At 38.4% G+C, this 22,203-nt stretch overlaps 1 protein-coding gene across 2 annotated transcripts in view; it reads right to left on the bottom strand.

Moving 5' to 3' along the window:
* CDK19 (cyclin dependent kinase 19) overlaps positions 1-22,203 on the bottom strand; it is a gene marked incomplete at both ends in the record, with an annotated part of 114,040 nt that overhangs the window by 14,494 nt on the left and 77,343 nt on the right. The window contains 2 exons of one of the 2 annotated variants that reach the window (XM_079532965.1): positions 15,743-15,874; positions 17,491-17,548. In XM_079532965.1, the coding sequence (XP_079389091.1) occupies positions 15,743-15,874; positions 17,491-17,548 (190 nt within the window). The remainder of the gene's footprint in view (positions 1-15,742; positions 15,875-17,490; positions 17,549-22,203) is intronic. The other variant, XM_079532966.1, reaches the window with a different exon arrangement.

The following is a 22,203-nucleotide window of genomic DNA, read 5'->3' as shown; positions in this document are numbered from 1 at the left end:
TTAGTGGTGTTTGAACTTTGTCACCTAAGAGACATACAGTTTCCTTACAGAAGAAAAAAGCATTGATCTCTTAATAGAATCATAAGGGATGAATAAAAGAGCTGTTGCACTCTCTACGCCAAAGCATGTCTGTTCCACTTCCATAATGTTACAAGCACCGAGACTGGGCTTTTAGAGGTGTCCCAGTTTATAAGCTTCTCCACTTTCTTTACTGTAAAGTCTGATAACATCTCATTATTGGGCTTTACAATTTCAGCAGGATATAACTCATTCTGTGTTATATAAATTTCTTGGGCTCTTATCTTTCTTTGATTTGTTTAAAGCCTTGCTTGCATGAAAACAAGATCTATAGCTCTTGAGTTTTCATCTGTTCAAGCAGGTAATGCAGCAAATTAATCATGGAAACCACTTAGTTGGAAGAGACCCTTATAGACCATTTAGTCCAACTCCCCTGCAACGAACTGGGATGCCTACAGCTACATCAGAGTGCTCAGAGCCCCATTCAGTCTGACCTTGAGTGTGCCCAGGAATGGGGCTTCCACCACATCTCTGGGCAGCCTGTTCCAGCGCCTCAATACCCTAATTGTAAAAGCTTCTTCCTTACATCCAGTCTAGATCTCCCCTCTTTTAGTTTGAAACCATTTCCCCTTGTTCTATCACAATATACTGCACTAAAGAGTCTGTTCCCTCTTTACAGTCCCACTTTGGATACTGAAATGCTGCTATCAGGCCTCCCCAGAGCCTTCTCTTCTCCAGGCTGAACAGCCCCAGTTCTCTCAGCCTGTCCTCATACAGGGTGGTATTCCACCCCCTGGATCATTCTTGTAGTTTTCTTCTGGACGCCCTCCAACAGGTTAATGGGTACAATTCTACAAACAGTTCTTCTTCCAGCAAACATTCCACCCATCAAATCCATATCTTTCCAATTTAGAGAGAAGGATATTAATGGAGGTTGTCAAAGACTTAAATAATAATTCTTACTTGGATAGTAGGCATAAGTTATGTACTCCAGTATGGAAATTAATTACTATTTGAAAAGTTGCACGTAGTATCTCCTCACTCATTTTCATACTAGAGAGTAAGCCCTTTTGGAAATGGTTCATTTGGAGGCCAAAGGGGTTGTAACCCCCTTAGGTACCCTGGCTTTCTGCAGGACTCACTGTTCATCACACACTGAGAGAGAGGCTGTGCCACCTCTCATTATTCTACTCATAACTGCTGTGTCCAGATTGATCTTTTCCATTTGAAGAAAAAAAAAAAAAAATCACTAGTGTTCTTGATGAGAGTAAGTTAACTAGGAAATCTCCCTAATGCTCCTAACTTGGCAAATGTCAGAACTTTGTCCCTTCCCACATAGGATGAACTGTGTGAAAGAAGAATCTCTGTGACAATGAATTCTCACTCCCAATTCTGTGCTCCGTATATTAATCACATCTTAATCAAAAATTCAAAGAATTCCAACAACCAAGCCATTATAACAATTGAAAGTTACACTGGAATAAACCCTGATAGCTCCCAAGTTGTGATTTTACTTAGTATCGAACAAAAGTTACTAGATGAGCCAAGCATGAGAATATTTTAACTCTGACAAGTCATCTAGTAAGTTACAGTGCTAGAATTCAACTTCTACATTTCTTGCTATGTACCCTGCAGCTTCAAAGAATTAACATAAAGAACTTAGTATAGAAAACTTGAAGGTTTAATTTCCGTAAGTGAAGATTAAACAGCTGGAAAAGGCCTTACAGCCTTGAAGCTCCAGTGGGTCAGGGTCTTCCCTTTGTGAATCCAGCTCCTTTGTAACCTGATCTTGAACACATCCTTGGCACATATTGAAATCGTTTTCAGAGTTAATGATCTTCTGCCAAATTTGTCTAGTTTCAACCCCCTTTTTTTTTTTTTTTTTTTTTTTTAGTAGCTTTCGTAATCTACAGTAATTATTTTCAATATATGGATTTTTTTTTTCCTATCAGGAATATCTTGTTAAATTTCACCAAGTTTAAGAACTTCATCAATATGAACATCTCTTATAGGTATTAACCTACCACATTGTTCATCTTTGATGAGCTGCTGGAGGGGAGCTCTGCGGAAAGGGACCTGGGTGTCCTGGTGGATGACAGGTTGGCCATGAGCCAGCAGTGTGCCCTTGTAGCCAAAAAGGCCAATGGCTTACTGGGGTGCATTAAAAAGAGCGTGGCCAGCAGGTCGAGGGAGGTGATCCTCCCCCTCTACTCTGCCCTGGTGAGGCCTCATCTGGAGTACTGCGTCCAGTTCTGGGCTCCCCAGTACAAAAAAGACTGGGATCTCTTGGAAAGAGTCCAGCGGAGGGCCACGAAGATGGTGAAGGGCCTGGAGCATCTCTCCTATGAGGAAAGGCTGAGTGAACTGGGTCTATTCAGCCTTGAGAAGAGAAGACTGAGAGGGGACCTGATCCAGGTCTATAAATATCTAAGGTGTGGGGGGCAGAATGGCGAGGCCAGACTGTTTTCAGTGGTGAGTGGAGACAGGACAAGGGGAAACGGCTGGAAACTGCAGCATAGGAAGTTCCGCACAAATGTGCGCAAGAACTTCTTTACAGTGAGGTGACGGAGCACTGGAACAGGCTGCCCAGGGAGGTGGTGGAGTCTCCTTCTCTGGAGATGTTCAAGACCTGCCTGGACGCCTACCTGTGCGACCTGGTGTAGGGAACCTGCTTTGGCAGGGGGGTTGGACTCGATGATCTCTGGAGGTCCCTTCCAACCCCTACAATTCTGTGATTCTGTGCGATTCTGTGATTCTTAGTCAACCAAACAAGAACTTCAGATCTGACTACAGAAAAATGTGTCAACAATTAGAAATCTTCCCATCTGGTGCCATTTCAAATGTTTTCAGTCTGTGCTCCTTAATAAGACTAATGATTATAGCATCCTAATAGAATCAAATAATCGAATCCAAATAAGAAGTACTCCCCCCTTCAGAAATTGGCCTTTTCTGGGACAAAGCTTAAAACACATAAGCATTAATTTTCAGCCACAATGAATTCTCAGTCTAGAGCAAATAAGTCTTTAGCACAAGAACATCTTACACTGCTTTACTTACAATGAAATTGTATATACAATTTTTAGCATTCAAAAAGCAAAACTTTCTTCTCTCATTCCAACTTCATTCAAGAGGTAAGTTGTTTCACTGCACCTGAACCAAAGCTGCACTACACACTATATTCATTTTAACTTTATTTTTTTCCCCAGAACCACTGAAAACACAGGTCACAGAGGTCTTACAAAGTTGTGTTGGATATGACGTATTTTCCAATCTGATGTCTCAAAAGGATCTTAATCAATTTACCAAAGTGATACAATCACAGGGTTTTGTTTTCTACAGTTCTCTCTATTACCATTAGGATTCAGAAACGATCTGTGGTGGAAGGCTTCTTCCTCAGTGAAAGAGCCCAGCAGGAAAGGCATTATGAGGTGGGCTGCACTGAAAATACACACAGGAAATGTTCTTCTTGAAGGAATTAAACTTCTGAAGGTCCACAGACTGGACTGGTTAGTTTTCATTAATTCAAATGTTAACTTGATCCCCTCATCTTTTTATTTGCTCGCCTAGGGTACCAGACTCCTCACTTTCCCCAGGTTTACATCAAGCTCAACTGCAAGCCAGTTTTGCTCACCGGTTCTGGAAGTAAAGGCCTTCATATCATACTCCTCTCCCTAAATTCCTCACTGAACAGCTTCCTTACGCCCTGTTCAGGACTTTTCACCAGTGAAGAATTCTTCCATTATAAAAGTGTATCTCAACTATTGCAGAGTGATTTTATAAAAGGAAAAAATATTCAAAAAAGATGGTCTGTTGTGGCTGGTATGCAGACCTGCCATACATACACACAGATTATGAGAATATTTTTATGTCTGTCTACATCCCAGTTTTAACACCTTTAACACTATTAGCTTTATAGGTCAGCCAGTAAATCTGAGAAAATCCTGCGTGACCCATTCTACTTGAGCACAGTGGCCAAGGAGCAAGTACAAAAGGATGCCAATGCAGGGCTGATTAAGGACAAGTACTCACATATTCCTTCCTTTCTATGGCAGAATTATCTAATTTCTGTATTTACCTTGGTATTTTGGAAACATTCTTTAAGAAAATTAAGACAATAAGACAGTATATTGAGCAATAGTCCTGATACTCATAATGAAATATCTTTTTCCGTGCATGTTAACTAAAATGTTTCATTTGAAGACAGGACAAAGACCAAGACAAAACAAAAATTTTATATTTATTAACTGTATCCATGAAAAGAAACGCATAAATAACTTAGCCATTCTTTAATAAAACTCCGTTGAAGAAAATAAATTAAAGAATTAGAAAAACATTTGTTCAGCTGTAACCAGTTGCTGCAATTCATTATCAGTGCAGTTTCATTAAATAGCAACGCTACCTCAATCAGCTTGGACTTTTTATTTGAACACAGAGTCTAGACCATAGAACATGCCTGAGTGCTGGTAAGGGAAGGGAGTACCACATGGATGCCAGAATACAGCTTCCCATCAAGGACAAGCAGACTAATCCTTATCTTGTTTATCACATTATCACAGCCCAAATAAAGCAACCCAGGTCACATGTAAGAGCCACCATGCAAAGATTCATCAAATTTCAAAGCAAGACAAGGAAAACAAATATCCCAAGAGATCAGAAACCTTAGAGAAGGCTGTGCTGGCCAACATATCTATTCTTTTTTCAAGTAAATACTGATTTGTCTAGTCATAGAATTATCTAGGTTGGAAAAGACCTTCAATAGCATGAAAAACAGATTTCAACCCAGCCTACCAAGTCACATCACTAAACCATGTCCCTTATTGCCACATCCACATGTCTTCTAGGTACCTCCAGGAATGGGGACTCCACTGCTTCCGTGGGCAGCCCATTCCAATGCCTAACCAATTTTCTATAGAGAAATTCTTCCTGATACCCAATTTAAACTTCCTTTGATACAACTTAAGATGTACCAGGGGAAGTTGCCTCTTGTCACTTGAGAAAAGATTACAACGCTTCCCTTGCTGCAACTTCCTTTCAGTTAGCTGTAGAGAATGATAAGATTTCCCCTCAGCCTCCCTTCCCCAGATTATATAATCTTAATTCCATCAATTACCCATCATCTGCCTTGTTTTCTAGACTCTTCGTCAGATTCACTGCTTTTCTTTGAATGCATTCCAGCAACTCAACATTCTTGTAGTGAGGGATCCCAAACTAAACACAGTATTTGAGATTGTAGCCTCAACAGTGTTGTGCACAACATGGGCAACTAAAAGGAAAACAGGGTAAAGTTTTTATGTGCAACATGCTTTTTCAAAGGGAAGCAAAAATGGTGTCAATGTAGTGGGCCAGAAATTGACGATAAATTCAGCAATGTTTACTAGCCTTTAACAACCAGCATCACAACAGAACTTGATTGAAGAACAAAGTTTATGCTGTAAAATCACTGAGATGAATGCTCTGCAGACAGAAAGGGTACCTCACTGATGTCTGAAGGATGCCCTTTTCTCACATTTGTCCTAAGAATTTAATGAATTTCAGTGACAACACATCACAAATTTTGAAGCAACTTGAATGAAATACTGAGTTCAGTGAAATTGACCGCAATTTTCTGCAGGACTTTGGTGGGCCATGATTTCTTCGGTCTCTCTACAAAGACTTGTTTTAAGTTGTCGAAATATTTATTCTCCCATTTACATTTCTATTCTCCAGTGTATCTGCATGAAACAAAGATGCTGGGATCATATTTCAAGCTTCTGCTGTGCATTAGACACATTAATTTGTGCATTTAGGCATTAACATGCAACACTACACTTAAATTACTGTGGTGAATTTGACAACACAGGTACAATAGACTTAATATGGGGAGTGGCAGTAGGGTGGAAGGCCCTAATAAGTCCTCTCCTGCAGTGAAAATACAAATGTAAGCAAAAATTCTACCTACAAGAATTTAAATATTTAATTTGCAGACTTTTGCATTTCAAAAATTTGTAAATTCTACATTCACAGCTCTATATACAGCTTCCTATTTTCCTTATGTAGCCCATACGCAGAATAAAAAAGGCATTCTCAACACAACCTTATCAGCAACTGTACTATAAAGCACAATAATTGAACTTTCACCAGCACTAGCAACTACTTTTCTAAGTTCCTAATACTTGCCTTTAGAAGAAAAAAACAACAAAAAACAGGACAAAAACCAAACCTGTAAGAATTTTCAGCACTTGTCTTCCCAGATCCCATCAGTTTTTACCATCAAATCACACATACACACACACCTCTTCAGTTGTGATTCCAAGCCTGCTACTGTACAAACTACAGGTTAACTACATCAGCCAGCAGTAGAGTAGGCTAGCATTCTTGAAAGAAAGAACAGAACAACAGCTGCAGGAAAGCTGGCCCATCTTCTATCTCCTCCTCTTCCAGAAAACGTGGTGAGTTCCAGCCATAGGTAATGTCACTTCAAGACAGAGAATTAGGTCACTGGGACTAGTGCTGAGTTCTGGTGAGGAAGTGTGATACTTACAGAAGTGCTTTTTTCCTAATGCTAAGCCTTTGGATGCATCAGAGAAGGCAGAGGGCTATTACTGTTATGACACCTCTGGTACCTTCAAGATGCACTAATGCATGTGCTGCTGCTTTTGTTCCAGCAACTGCAGTGCTCACACCTTGCAGGGCCCGAGCGTTACTTTGGCAGGATGCCAAAGCTTTTCAGGGAAACAAAAGCAGAAGAAAAATGTTCTTTTAGTGACAACTCATCAAAAGCACACAAGGCTCTGTAGCTCAAGGGCTACGTCCCCTTCCAAATATCAAACAAATACAGCAAGTAATGGAAGTATGAAAGCTTCCATCACAGAGATTACAAGAGCCTTTTAAGCTGCCAAGTGCTAGGCATAACTAATACAGAAATTGTTACCATTTCTTCCTACTGTGAGGAAGGAATTAAGAACTAGCAAATTTCACAGCTGTTTGGTAAAACAGTACTTACAAAGTTTTCCAGGGAACATCCACACCTTTGAGTATTCACTTTATCACATGCAAATAACGATCAACAGTATCACCTAACCGTAGGACTGGGAGGGCAGAAACTCCTGATTCCTTATCATGATGCTTTGCCATTAATTTCCCCTCCCTCCTCCTTTTTTTTTTTTCCCCATTTTAGTACTGTACAATCTATACACCACAAATAGCTCAGCACATCAGAAAATCGTTGCTATTTCCTGTGCTATTCTGAACTGTAATAAATGAGAAGGCATCAATACGCGTTCAATGCAAAAGAAATACACTTTTTTTTCCTCATGCTTAACTAAACGTAGAATTCTGTAGCAGAATATCTTAAGAAGCCAGCTGTTTTGTACACACTGGAGTTCTTTGGATGTTAACTCTATGCTACAAACAGAAGGACAATGAGTCTATATTCTGCTGTGTACTCTCACTTGGCTTGTGACAGGAACCGTTACAACTATTTTTACTAGGTCTGGCAGGTCAACTCCTAGAACTAACATAAGATGAACAGAAGGCCTGCCTGTCTAGTAGTCTGAGTTAGTACAAAGGATGTGCATGAAGGGTATCTGCATGGCCTCTTCCAATTCACAAGTCAATCTTTTCTGGGAGTTATTTAAGTTTTTAATGCCTACACCTTACTTCAGTAAACAGAGAATATGCACAAAGAAATCTTGCCTCTTAGATGTGCAGAGAGGCTTTTTTTTCCCTACTCAACAGATCACTTCACAGTATCTGAACACTTCTGTTACTAAGGAGTTCAAGCTCAAAGCTATTTCTAATCAGGCAGTGAGAATAACTCCTACATAATTATATGCAACTATATTGGATAAGCAACAAAATAAATGCCTGTGAAATGTAATTCTGCTGTCAGTCATAGCCATTGCCAAGAAGTCTACTTGTGAAGCAATCCCAACTGTCCCAGTAATAAGTCATTCTACTGAATCAGTACTGCAGTGTTGAAAGTTTCAGTTGATATCACGGAAATAATTGTGCCTCAAGATCAAACTGATGAATTAGCTGAAATATTCAACTGCACCTTGTTGTGATGGCAGATACTTGGGTTTCAAACAAGTACTACACCCAACTTACGTGAGGTTTTTAGATCCAGTAGTAAACACAGCATTTTAAAAGCCTTCATTACTACACTTTTTGGCTAGCATAAAGTATTTACAGAAGTAGGTTTTGTAACAGACAGTCTTTTGGATTTCTAAAGGGTAACCTCATGTTTCATTTAAGAAAATAAAATCAGTCTTGTAAAAGAAGAAAAATTGAAGTACCAAGTATCCTTATGATGCTTATGCATCAAACCAATCACTTGTTAATATACAAAAGGAACAGTGTATCTGCAGTATTTCTCAAAGAATCACAATTTACCCTGACATGTACACAATGAGCATGAAGAAACAGTGGGCAAAAAGTATCTCCTAGACTTCTTCAAATGCTGACTCTTGCTTTCTCACGTCATCATTTATTTTCCACTTCCACATCAGCATCCATTATTCGCTCTGGAAGCTACGGAAGACACTGCAAGGAATACTCCTGCCTTACCACTCAAAATCATGTTTTGAACTGAGCTCCCAGAGTAGGTGTTTAGAGAGGCTGGAGAATCAGTCCAAAGCTCACCCGCCCAGTAAATGACAAAGTCAGTGAGATACAAGGGAAGAACATGCTTGTTGTTACAAAGACCAGTGAGTATCAGCAGCTGGGCAGAACGTAAAATTGATACTCTTAGGAAAAAAGAAATTAGAAGGAAAAAAACAGGACTAACACTATTGTAGGCAGGAGGGTTTTTTTGTTTGGTTCTTTATGTACATGGGGCTAAGTACAGATGGATTTTTGTAGGGACCTCTTGCTCAAAGTGGTTTATCAACAGAGTTATTGCTATAGAAGATATTCTGCATTCTAGGTGTTCTTTAGGTTATTTGATTTCTCCTTCTTTAAAATAATCCCTGTTAAGTAATAATAATTACTATGTAATACAAAATCTGCTGAAGTACTGATAAAAAAGCAAAAGTATCTGGTGCGTCCCCTCAAACACTTTGCAAGAAAAGAAAATATTGAACACATGAAAAAGTATGGGGTGACCACAAGTGATCAGAAAAATTGGCAGATTCAAGGTGTGAGGTCCATAATGTGTATTCTTAATAACAGATGCTAAATTACATCCTAGGTTCTCAGGCAAGTGAATCTAGCTACCGACTTTAAAAATATATATAAATCCATAACACTTACTGGAGCTCCCTATTAACTGATTTTATCTTCAGGATAGCAGTATTAAGTAATATTCTCATTTTATAGATAATGAAGCAACACATGGGATGGGTTAAATGATGTGCTGTAAGCTATATTCAACACGTAGGACTGAATTCGCATTTAAATCTAAGTCTTCTGAGACCCAGCTTATTGTACTGCAAGATAACATTTCACTGCCCCACGTTAGAGTACTTCCCCTGGATTTACATTGGAGACAGGTCTGACCCACTACACTGTGAGTCACAGTTCTTATTCTCCTAACTCTTAAGCTAGTATACATTTGAACACATACACCAGACTCTCCAGAACTGAAAACAGCTACAGGCTTTACCAGCTTACTTTCAGACATCAATATGTTTGAGAAGAGAGGGCAATAGAGCAATTAGAAAAATGGAATGCTGAATCTTGAAACAGTTCAAATGTGTCAAACAGTCCAACAATCCTGTGGATTATATCCTGTGAGTTGTTGTCAGCATCCCAAGTTTCATAAAATACTAATTAATGCTGCATTAAAATGTTCTACTTAAAAGACCTAATCATAAATAATTTACACTTTCTGATGACTGCTACAATAAGATTGTGGAGTATAGCAAGTTATTACTCTAAAAGAATAAACGTTTATAGTATTTTAGAGAGCAAAATAAAACAGCAGCAGTAGGTCATCTAGCACTTGCAATAACTAGATAAAAGAGCAACAATTAATCTTCAGTATTTAAAGGTTTTGCTCCTCAGAAAAAGAACTGCTGTGACAATCCAAATGAGATCAGTTTACCATACGCCAAAACAAGATCACGATAAAATACTATTTGAATCCAATTACTTCCCATGTCATATAGCATAGTCCAGGGCAGGAACAAGGCTCCCTTCCTAGTGTATCCTGAGTTTCCTTTTCAGAGTACATAAATCAGTATTTACTCAACTTCTTTAGTATTTCTTTTGTTGCTTTCCAACAACCCCTTAGCCTCCTGAAATAAAAAAAGTAATGCAGATCGCTATGTAGCAATCAGAAGTTATCACCATTCTGGCTACAGATTTACTCTTAATCATCTCAGGTACATACGAAGCACTCCCCTCGCTCCCATGGGTCCACAGACCACAGGTGTGAAACCTCCAGTGCACTTCCCCCCCTTTCCCCCCCCGAAGTCTTCTGGTTGGCTCCATTTGCAACTTCAGCTTTATCAGATTCTTCAGATAGGTTGTAACTCTCCCCACCAGCCCTCTCTCAGATCCAGAAGCTGCTGAGGCACTGGTCCAAGACTTCCAGAGGCATCACAGCACGGCTAGCATGCCAACAATCTGTGCACACACAGTGAGTACAGCTGAAGCATTCAGAATGTGAGGGACTTGATGTACAGGCAATATGGAGCACATATGTACATATTTCCATCCTAAATCCTACATAACACACCCCAGATATTTCTCCCTTTTTTCTTTCCTGCATAAAGTTGAACTAAGTTGCTAAACATCAAATGGACCTCAGCAATTATTATAAACTAATTCCCCTTGACACACTTAACATTTTCCTAGGACATTTACTTTCAAAGGCACTTGATAACAGGCTATACCTTTTACACATTTCCAGCTTTCATATCCATATCTTTGTCTGGAAACAGAATGAGGTGACAGTGCACTGCCCAAGTTTTAAACTACAAGTTTTCCATATGTAAATCTTGCTCAAGCACAAAAATGGAGTTCTCACATGGCCACTGCTGACATTCCTACTGACTTGCAAGCTAGGCAAGTGAATTAAGCTAGTTAACCAACTGGGGCTAACTAACTCACAGAGACACTTCTGGTTCTCAGATTTATTCTTTCTAAATAAGCAACCCCTTCCTTTTCTGGTGCAGAACAGATTTTTTTCTCATACTAAATGGATTGCTGAAGGATCACTCTGAAAAACTCTTCTGCCAACAAAATCCAAACAAGATAAAATTTTAGAAGCCATGTGATAACGTTTATCACATACGCTGTTTCTTTAGCTAAGGCAAGTGGAAAGGAGAAGTAAGATAAAGTTATTTGATAGCACTCCTGGCTACACAAGCTATAACTTGATAGAAAAGAAGCCTTAACTGTGTGATTTCCTTGATACACTGTTCTAAGATGTCCAACAATGAAGCAGAGTAGAGAACGTTACATGCGTTCCTAAAAGCCTATGATTAGAAGTTCTTACTAGTTCTACTGAAAATTGTAGTAGAGGAGTCTTTGCCACTTCAACCTTGTTTCTTTTGTGTTTTGAGTAGAAAAGCACTTTCCTATTGTGCTGGAAACTTTCTGAAAGTTCAGTAATTTTATTAATGTCAGCATAATCACAAAAATTTTATATTTTCCCAGTTACATGGTTTCACATGAAGTTTGTTCAAAGTGACTTTCTTTGCATGTTTTACTTCTGTGTTAGAATATTAAGATCAGATGAACACATGGAAACAGATTCTGGTTTTGAATTACGGTGCTGGAAATGCAGACCAAGGCCTCCGCAGGCTACAATAAATTTAGCATAGATTTACATTGTGGTAACAGAACAGAAAGTAACCTTTGGCTTCCTCAACACCATTTTTCCCAATCTGTACTCATCTTGTAAGTCAGTTGCTTGTAACTGTGATAGCAGATTATATAGGAAACTTTATTAACAAGTAGGGCTTAGATTACAAGTGTTCACAGTTCAGGAAACTAAATATTATTTCCACATGAATGACTCTAACAGGCTTTTTAGTACCCTTTCAACATGCAGAAAGCAAAAGCTGTTTCCCTGTTTCCAGCAACAGTATTTTCCTGACACCTGTGTCCCCTCAAAATATGATATTTGCAATGAACCACTCCTTGTTCAGCCAGCAAATAAATGAGAAGTACAATCTTTCATAAGGATGAAGGGACACGTTAAATATAGGGAAAAAACGATAGTAAGAAACTACCTCTAAAAAATGAAATGTGCTTCTGAATTGTTTTATGTAATACCTAATTCTTTCTCAACAGACCACGCTGAGCCCAATTCTTCCCCAAAGTCAAATCTACAAAATGTAATACCAGGTTCAGAAAACAAGACACACACACACACACACAAAAAAACAAAAACAAAAAAAAAAAACCATCTGAGACAAAAATCAAATTCCATTTTCATTCTTTGGTCATGCACAAGGGTTATTTATGTGCAAGAAAGCATATTCCAAGAACAGAAAGAAATAAGACTATAGTAGACAGTGTCCAGGGTGTTATGAATATACTGCTAATAATTTCAGAAGCACACTCTCTGGTATGCGTATTAAATATGGAGCTATGATAAGGAAAAAAAGTATGAGATACAGAATACAGAAAGTAAACAAAAAACATTAAGACAAATCAGTAGAAACTTAAGCATACATCTGAATTACACCCAGCACAGTTGCTACAATGTTCAACGCGCTGCAGTAGAGAACTGGTTAGAATGCATTGCTAGCAAATTCAAAAAAAAGCATTTCTCAAGGACAAAACTTGAAGAGAACAGACCAAAGCTGATATGATGGTGCTTTTAGACTGATTTTATTAATATTTATGGAATACACAAAATTATATCATACAGAATGCATATGAAAATAGCTCTGTAAAATTAGAATCTACACCAAAATTTACTTTTTCATAAGTTGGTGTATCAAATTGATCTTATTCTAAATTAATATATTCAAGCGACTAGCAGTTAAACGAGGATCTTACATAATTTATGAGTGATTACTAAAAGTGATGCATTAGGGCTCCTGAGGATTATGTAGTTTTAAAAATAATTGTATTTATTGCACAGAGATTTAATAGAGCTTTAAAAGTTGTAGCTCTGCCAAAAACATTCACATATTAACCTGCAACTCTCAGTAGCATGATGAGCTCATTAAGGCAGCCTTGTTATAGTTGCATGCAAGGCTAGAAGCAAAGCACAAGTCAGGACTCATGAAATGCACAAACATCACTGCTGTCATTTTGTTACCAACTTTTTCCCTTTACCTCAAAGGGAAGATCACATCCATACACCTTTCTTTCCTCTGCAGTTACACGCTCCTCTAATCTTTCATTCAACCTGCAAACCTCACCTTACATCTCTCATTTCCATTTCCACGTTTTTTATTTTGTTAGCCAAACCATTTGGAATGTCCTCAGTACTCACACTGCGTGCCATGTACACTACCCACTCATATCCCTATTGGAGATTCATGGGTGTGGGTCTAATACAAGAAATAAAATTCTTAGAAATAGGCCAAAGTAGATCTCTCTGAAGTAGCATCACCCTCTACAACTTCACAGGGACTCCTCTGTCCTAGTATAGGATGCAGAACCCTCAGGGCAAGAACTAAGTAACTTAAGACCTCAGCAAAAGGAGTTGTGGGAAGAGCTAAACAGACTATAGCATCAGGAAGAATAACTAGGATGTGAATACACTCATCTCAAGGACCTTGCAAAGGTTTTCTGGAAGATGTTGAGGTAAATTTCTTCACACAGATGCTACATGTCATCTCCTGAATCTTCTAATAAAAAAAAGAAGGAAGGACTGGTTGAGGATGTGATAATCAATGGCAGCCTTAGCTGTGATAACCATGAAACAATAGAGTAATGAAGCATCGATAAGATCTTCGGCTGTATCAACAGGAACACAGCCAGTAGATTCACCACAGATACCACCATTATTTAATGCTCGTAGATCACACTTGGGCCACTTTGGTGGTTTGAACATGAGACAGATCTGCAGATAAGTCAGCAAACAGCCTTTAGGATGTTCAGGATCTGAAGCAGCTGACATGGGAGGAGAAGCTGAGGGACAGGAACTTTTTCAGACAGAAGACCGACCACTAAGTAGCCACTTAGAGAGGTGACTGAGACTATATAGTAGGCTTGCTACTCTGGTACATGACAGGACAATGAGAAATTTAGGGCATAAACTGAAACAAAACAGGTTCTGACTAAACCTAAGGAAAACATTCCTTATCCCCCAAACATCTCTCAGAGTACACAAACTTCACTCTTTTGAGATTAAATTAAAACCAAAACATGTGTCACTAATGAGCAGCAGTCCATTGTATCACACCAGGGAAAGTCCAAAGTACTTCTCTTTCTCCAAAATGAATTTAAGGTGGGTCCCAGGTAACTAGTACCATTTTGCTTTATGGACATACTTGTATTGTCCCACACTACTTGCTAATGTAGACATTGCTATCTTAAGAGTTAAGATTTTTCATTTCAGAAGAGGAAAAGGAACTCTAGCATACAAACCCTGACTTACTCACTTTTTCAGGCTGACAAATTTGGTCCAAGAATAGAAATGCAGGTTAGCTGCTTGCAAGACTGAATCTACACATTGCCAGAAAGCGCAACATACAGCTTTGATGATGAAAGCCTTTCTGAACTGTGCTCCTTGACTATAGTTATGAAGAAACCCTCGTGACCTTTTTTATGATTCCTGCACATTTTAGAAGACAAGATGAACAAACAAGCATTTTGTTCAGCTCAGATCATCTTGCATTGGATTCTAAACGACAGACAAGAGCAGTAAAGAAATCTGAAGTGAAAGTCCACATCAAAGAAGTCAGATGACAGTTCATTCAATTTTTAAACTTTTTCAGTACTCTTGGTGCATAAGGATACAGTTTGATAAGGAGGAGTTGTTTGAGACTGTGAGACCTTACTTAAAAATGCAGATTTACACAAGTGAACATTCCACCAAGATGCTAGTTGATCTTGGCAAACATTGTCTTTTTCTGATCAGAAGCCCACATAGTATTTCCAAAAACTTCTATGACAGGAAGATTTGCAGTTTTGCAACTGCAAAAAAAGCACCTCCACATACATATGGGAAATTAAATCCCTTTTAACAGAAAAAGAACTGCAGAGGAAGCAATATCTCTCATACATTAACCTAACCACACAGACAAGATACCTCTTGTGCACTTTAGTGTTTTAATTCTCTAAATAGTTGGGCACTGAGGCCGATTGTGCTTATGGAACCTACTAAGTGGCAAGGAAGACAAAGGCCTGGCTACCAGCATTTCTTGAACGTGGAATACTAGAAGATCTCAGGAGTGAATCTGCAGAGTGTATACAGTGTATGAGGCTCTCCTTATCAAACCATACACTTCACAGCAGCAACTGGACATCAAGTACCCCAGATGAAAGCCACTTAAACTGTCGCAGGTCTTTCCTTTTTAAAGATCCTAGAAGACTAAGCCTGCATCAGAAAACTATGTAGACCAATGTAAACAGTATTTTTATTAGAAAAAAGTAACAACAAAGAACTAGCACATTTTATATGTGTAACATTAAGTCGTACCAAAAAAAATAAAAAAAATATACAAGTGCCAAGTCTTCAAAGAGTTTCAGCCTGGGTACTGGATTGGATCATTCTCCACCTACTGCTACCTCAGGAAGGAAAAAAAAAAAAAGAAAAAACTAGCTAGTCAGCTGACTGTCACGTCTACTCTAAGGCTATCCTCCTTTAGAAAATTTAAACAGAAGAACTTACCAATAGCCTTTGTGTAATGTCTGGCTCCAAGTAGCAGCTCTGGAGCTCTGTACCAGAACGTCACCACAACTGGATCCAAGTCTGCCAACGGCTTCAAAGGTGAATTGAACAATCTGGCAAAGCCCATATCAGCTAGAAAAGACAAAACAGAAGATCTTACTCTTGCTGGAGCAAGCCAGAATTAAACATTGCAAAAAAACTATTAGGACTAAAATTCAAAATTGTTAGAATTCACAAATCCAAGTTTCTAAGTAATCAAATCACTCATAGCAATACTGGGCCAAATTCATCTTAGGCTACATTTCATTTACTTCCTTTATAAGACTAGGAAGGATAATATGCAAGTGTTTCCATCATGATACTGTTAAACTATAAATAATACAGATACTCTCTTATTTAAATAAATCCGTGACAGAAGCATAAGAGAAGAAACTGGTAATGCTTATAGAATCAGATAACATCCCAAGTTGGAAAAGACCTACGAGGATCACTGATTCTAACTCTGGGCTCCACACAGCACCAATATTCAAATCCTGTGTCTAAGTGTTGCCCCAACACTCCTTGAACTCTGTCAGTTTGGAGCTGTGCCCGCTGCCCTGGGCAGCCTATTCCATTCCACCACCTTTCCCTAACCCCCAAGATCCTTTCCCCTAACCCCCCGAGCTGACCCTCCCTCCCCTGACACAGCCCCATGCAATCCCCTCAGGCCTTGCTGCTGTCACCACAGAGGTGACAGAGCTCAGTCCCTCCACTCCCCTCTGTCTGCTCTTTCAGCTAACTAGGGGAGTTGAAGATAAAGCCAGATAATCACACCCAAAGTGGGCAATGTAGATGAAATAACAACTACTGTGAAAAATAGGGTCAGAAAGGAGTTTTGAGATGCAAATCCAATAGGAGTAGGCCTCTAAGCCTAGTGTGCCCTTTCTCTTCAATTTTTACATACAAAATTGAGCAAAGCACTGAAGTGACAGCTCACATGACTGCTATACGTTTATCTAAAGTGCAAAAACAAAATGACTGTAGTATAGATTGTTTTGCATTCTTCTCCTTCAGAGAAGGAGAGTAAATAGTAATTTGTGAAATTTGCTAGTGTGCACTGTTACAGAGGTGGATTTTAAATGTATGCATTGATTTCACATACATCAAAAATTCTCTCTAAAAACAAGTCTGTAAGCAACATTAAGAAATGCCAGAAAGAAAAGCACAAAATCTGGATGTATATTAAAAAAAAAAAAAAAAAAAAAAAAAAATCACATCTTGTCCAAATCTGTGATTTATCTTCTACCCAAGCTTTGTCTGAATCTTTCTGCTTTCAAAATTACAAAATGTCATATTCTTCTTGCAGTCACCCATATTAGTAGAAGCATATTAATAGAAACTGGTTAATTGATCATTTTCAAATGCAACAACAGTTGCAAAGTAAACAAAGATGCAAAACAAAGTAAACAAACAGAAACGAGGCTCCTCCTTTGTGTTTACCACATGCTTTATCAAAAAAAGAAAACTGTAGAACCATATGACTATGGCTTAAGAGCTGCAAAGGGAACGAAATTTGGGATAAAAACCATCACTGTTGTTTCCTACTTTGATAGCCAAAAAGCTTTTGCGTAGCAAAGCTGCAGACCTCTGCAAACATGTGCTGATGATAACAACATAAAAAATACTTAACATACTGTATTTGTTTTTAAATAACAATGCTGTACTAACTAATCTTAGCTGAGTAATGAAATTTTTTTCAAAATATTTACCTATTTTGACTCTTCCTCTTTCAGGACCTTCACCCATTACCAGGATGTTTGCTGGTTTCTGGAAAACCAAAAGCAGAACATTTAATTGACTTTACTTCTGATTATTACTTTTAGGAACAATAAAAATATCTACATTTATTTTGTTAAAACAGTTGTTCTTTAAAGTAAGGTATCCTTACACAGCTACAATTACCAGACGTTTGTTTTGCCAACATTTGGTTTTAATGCCTAGTTGCCAATTTCACAATTCAAAAAAAATCATGAAATACTTTGACATTTCACAATAAGAATTGTAATCTTTTATTGCGCTTGCATTCCCCTTTTATTTTTTTTTTAATTATTATTATTTTTTTTTAACCAGAACATTCATGTTCATTAGTGAGATTTTCTTCCACAGGAAAACATTATACTAGCTGATGTTTACAATATACATAAAAAATCTGGCAAGATCTACTTTTGCCAGTAGAGTTTATAAAAAACTAAGTCAAATATTAGTATGCAAATGTAGAGCCAAGAGTTGCTTTTATAAGATATAGTGAGACTTTTAGAACTATGATTGGTTTTTGTGTGCTAAATGCTAAAAACTACGTCTGCAAAAACATTTTTCTTTCCACAAAGTAAGTTGATTTTATGGCATAGTAATTTACATAAAACAGGAATATATACAGAGAGTTACATCACAAGCTTTTTTGCAATACAGATGGAATCTCTACAAGAAGGAAAAATCCTTATAGGCATTTTATGAGTCTACAGTTGTTCCCAACAAGCTGTTTGTGAGCATCATATAAAATCTGCACATGACATCACAGCAATTGTTTGGCAATTAGGATCTAGATTTCCTCACACATCAATAGGCATTCCTTGGAAGCTTTTGCCCCATTGTTTTAACAGCTGCAAAATAAAACTGAACAAGATTGAAAACATTAAGTGATTTGTATGAAAAGATACATAAACTTTCGAAACAGAACTTCTGGAAGGCTTTCATCCAAACATTAATTATATTTTAATACACTATTCATAACTCCCAATGCCTGAAAAGGTCTGCCTAAACAGGATTTGTTGAGAATCAGACATCAGAATCTCACTTCTTGATTTCTAACACTTGCTATTATCTAACTGAAAAAATACACTCAAACTACAGTTACAAGTTTGGCTCAAAGTTGCAATTAATTATTACATTTATCAAGACTTTGTTTCTTTACATTTTTCCTTTCTTTCCCCTTTCCCAGTCCTCCCCCCCAGCAGATAAAATAAAAACCACACCAAACACCACTACTTCATCTATTCATTCTTCTTACTATCCTACCCAATTAAGTCACTTCCCCCCTTCCTACCCCTGCTGAGTGCTAGATATTGCTTTTTTCCTGACCCCAGCCACAACTTCTCTTTCCCATCTCTAACTGTCCCAGGTGCCACAGCCTCTTTCAGTCCTCTGCACTTCAGAAATGAGCACTACCTCCTGCATTACTTTTCTTTTTTCTTTTTTTTCTTTTTAAATCTCAGAATACTTCCCTTTTTCTTCATTCCTTACTATACCTTCAGAAACCACTGGGGAGAAGGGAAAATATGCTCCCTTCTTAGGAAAGGCCATAGCTAGTTTAACTAATTGTAAGTTAAAACTCTTCAAATCTACCACTAAAAAGACCTACTCATTAGGCACTTCGTCCCTTAAGTTGATTACTACTAATAGATCACCAATTGCTCAACGTTGGTAAACTAATAACGATGCCAATTTTAAAATGCAAGAAAGGGCTTCTGCCAACTGATCTTAGTCAACTGTCATCTGCAATCCAGGACAAAGATTATACTTGCTCTGAAGGAATATTTAAAGATAATGAAATCTGCACTTCAAAGCAAAGGTACTACACTAAGCTGAGTATCCTGGAGGGCAGAACAATCACCTTCTACTTATTCAGAAACTAGGCAGCAAGGGAAGTGCATAAGGTAGTATGTCATTTTATCTTCATCATGAATCATATAGATAAATCGTCCCAATCAGAACAGCAACAGTTCAGTTTCCTCATCAGAATTCTTCCCTCTGCTCAGCAACCTTGATTGAGACTTAAGTACAAATTAAAATTACTTCTATAGATCCTCAGATTCAGGATTGGGTTTTATACACTACAAAATGCATTTTGTTGTCAAGTGAACAGAACTGATAAAAAAAGTAATTACTGCACTGATTTCTCTGTTAGTTCTTTTCTGCACAGAAGAACTATGTTGTTGGAAATAAATTGTGTAATATCAGAAGTTGTGCTAAGATAGAAGTTAAAATCTAAGCAGATAAAGCAGAATTATCAAAACAACTCACAAGACTTGTATTTTCTCTCTAATATTACAAGATTCTTCAAGCAGCATTTTCTACACATAATTTCATCTGCTGACATAGAACTTGATAATCACAGAATAGCTGAGTTCGGAAAGGACCTCAGGACACTTCCAAGTCCAATCTTCTCAGCTAAAAGCCAGGTCAGCTACAGCAGGTTACTCAGGCCTGCAGCCAGCTCGGTTTGGAGCTTCTACGAAGGAACCTCTACACCCTCCAGGCAACCTGTGTGAGTCTTCAGTTACCTTTACAGTAATGTAGTTTACAATCATTGCCTCTTGTAGCGTCACCAGACAGCTTAACTTTCTTTAATTCTTCTTACCACACTGGTAAGATCCCACCTGAGTGTCCTCTTCTTGAGGCTGAACAGACTCAGCTCTTCCAGTCTGAGGAGGACATTCCAACCCTAAAACAGCTTACAGGCTCTATCCATACAAGTGATACGCCACCTTAGAATCCATGGAAGCAAATAACTTGTCCGTTTATGTATTTCAAAGTTTTGAAAAGATGTGATTCAGTTCCAAATTCCAAATTTAAATATGTACTCATATTTAACTCACTGCCAAAGTCATACTAGGGCAGTCAACAGAGAAACATGCTCATTTATAAAGTTGTCTAATTACATATTAATTATCTCTTGGGAATCATTCTTTCTCAGGGGGGAAAAAAAGGAACAGAGAAGGAATAAAGCACGCAGCAATTGGAAACTTAGCCTTATTCCCCAAGAGCAAGCATGTCTATTGAAGCACCTAAATGATAGGGTTTGAATTCTGAGTGGTCCTGTGTAGAGCCCAGAGCTGGACTCGCTGGTCTCTGTGGGTCCTTTTCAACTCAGGATATTCTGAGATTGTATGAACAGTGCTCAAAAAGAAATACCTCTTCTTATGCTGGGGGTGTGGCTTTAGAGGTTAAACCTTCTTGCAAATATCTCATTACATGTTGTTGCCGTGTGACAGATGGCAGCAGAGGCACAGCCTGACACGGTATCTGATATGGAAGCACAGATGAAGCAAAGGTGTGTCACTGAAACCCTCCATGAGAAAAAAGGACATTCACCGACACTCGCTGAATGTTGGACCAAACATGGATGTGAGCACAGTGAGGTGGTGCATTTCAGCAGTGGTAACAGTGATGGTGGGTCACCTCTACTGGTACAGATTTTGACAACAGCACCATGCAGGCTCTTGCTTATTGCCAGTGAAAATGCACACCTAATGGTGGTGACTGTGTTGAAAAATAGTGTTCTGTAGCTGAGAATTTGCTCTATCAAATGGTGTTATAGTACACTTTTGTCTCCTGCTGTAGTTTCCACAGAAAGAAAAACAGGAGGCACTGCTTTCAGAGTGACCTACATACAATTTTATGGCCAGCATTCAGATGCTCACAGAATCCCCACTGGTCTGCAGATCACCATCTCAAAAAGCAGTTTGCATTATGGCAGCTTTCCAAGAGCTGAAAAGTTCTGGTTCAAACACATTCCTTAGGTCAGGAGAACACATCCAAACCTACTTCTTATTTCCCACTCAAGCAAATTAACAGCTTGTTTATCAGCTACAAATAGATAAGAACTTCCCAGAGTTCCTTCTGCTAATCAGAGTTGTTCTCTGGTTAGAAAATAATTTTAACTGCATATACACTGAGCCACACAGAGTATCATTATTCTGACAGTAAACATACACCTTTCTGAGATGACACAAGATAGCCAGTTCCTGTGCCCATTAATTTTTATTTATTCAAAATAAACAGCTTCAAAGAGCTTAAAATGTATGTTACATGTTTGGTGGGCTTTTTATATAATACTTAAACACTGAAAATTAAACCCTCACACATCTCCACCACAACCAAAACAGAGGCCTCACCGCCAGCAAACCAACTGGTTCCCTACAGTAGCAGCTCTGTTCCTTTCAGTCCCTAGATCTAAGGACAAGCACCCAGGCAGGGCAGCAGACCTGCAAGCTCTCCAGGTTGAAGATGAGACTGAGTTATTCCAGAGATTTTAATTTGGCATCAGAGAACTTCAGGAAAGTAAGTGTGGAACATCACTGTCATGATGTAAGGGAGAAGACTACTAATGGGAATGCAAACAACTTTTGCTTTTTGGAGAAGGAAGAATCCATTAGTCTCATCTCTGAGACTAGGAGTATTAAATGTCAAAACATTTTACTCTGAGATACTCACTCAGAACACTACTTCAGAATTACAGCCTTCTACAACACAGTCACTGGACAATTGCAAACAGAAGTTACAAAGCTCCATACCTCAGGTATGTTCAGAGCACTTGAAGGTTGTAAGCTCCGCTCAAGTTACTGAAACAAATTTTAGAGCTGCGTGATGTCAAAGAGCTTCATTTTAGGTGGGAAAAGGCATAAACAGTGAAGAGAAAGATC

This window comes from Tetrao urogallus, assembly GCF_951394365.1.
Source record: "Tetrao urogallus genome assembly, chromosome: 2".
NCBI lineage: Eukaryota > Metazoa > Chordata > Aves > Galliformes > Phasianidae > Tetrao > Tetrao urogallus.
The sequence above is the reverse complement of the archived record's forward strand: the minus strand, read 5'-3'. Positions and strand labels throughout refer to the sequence as shown.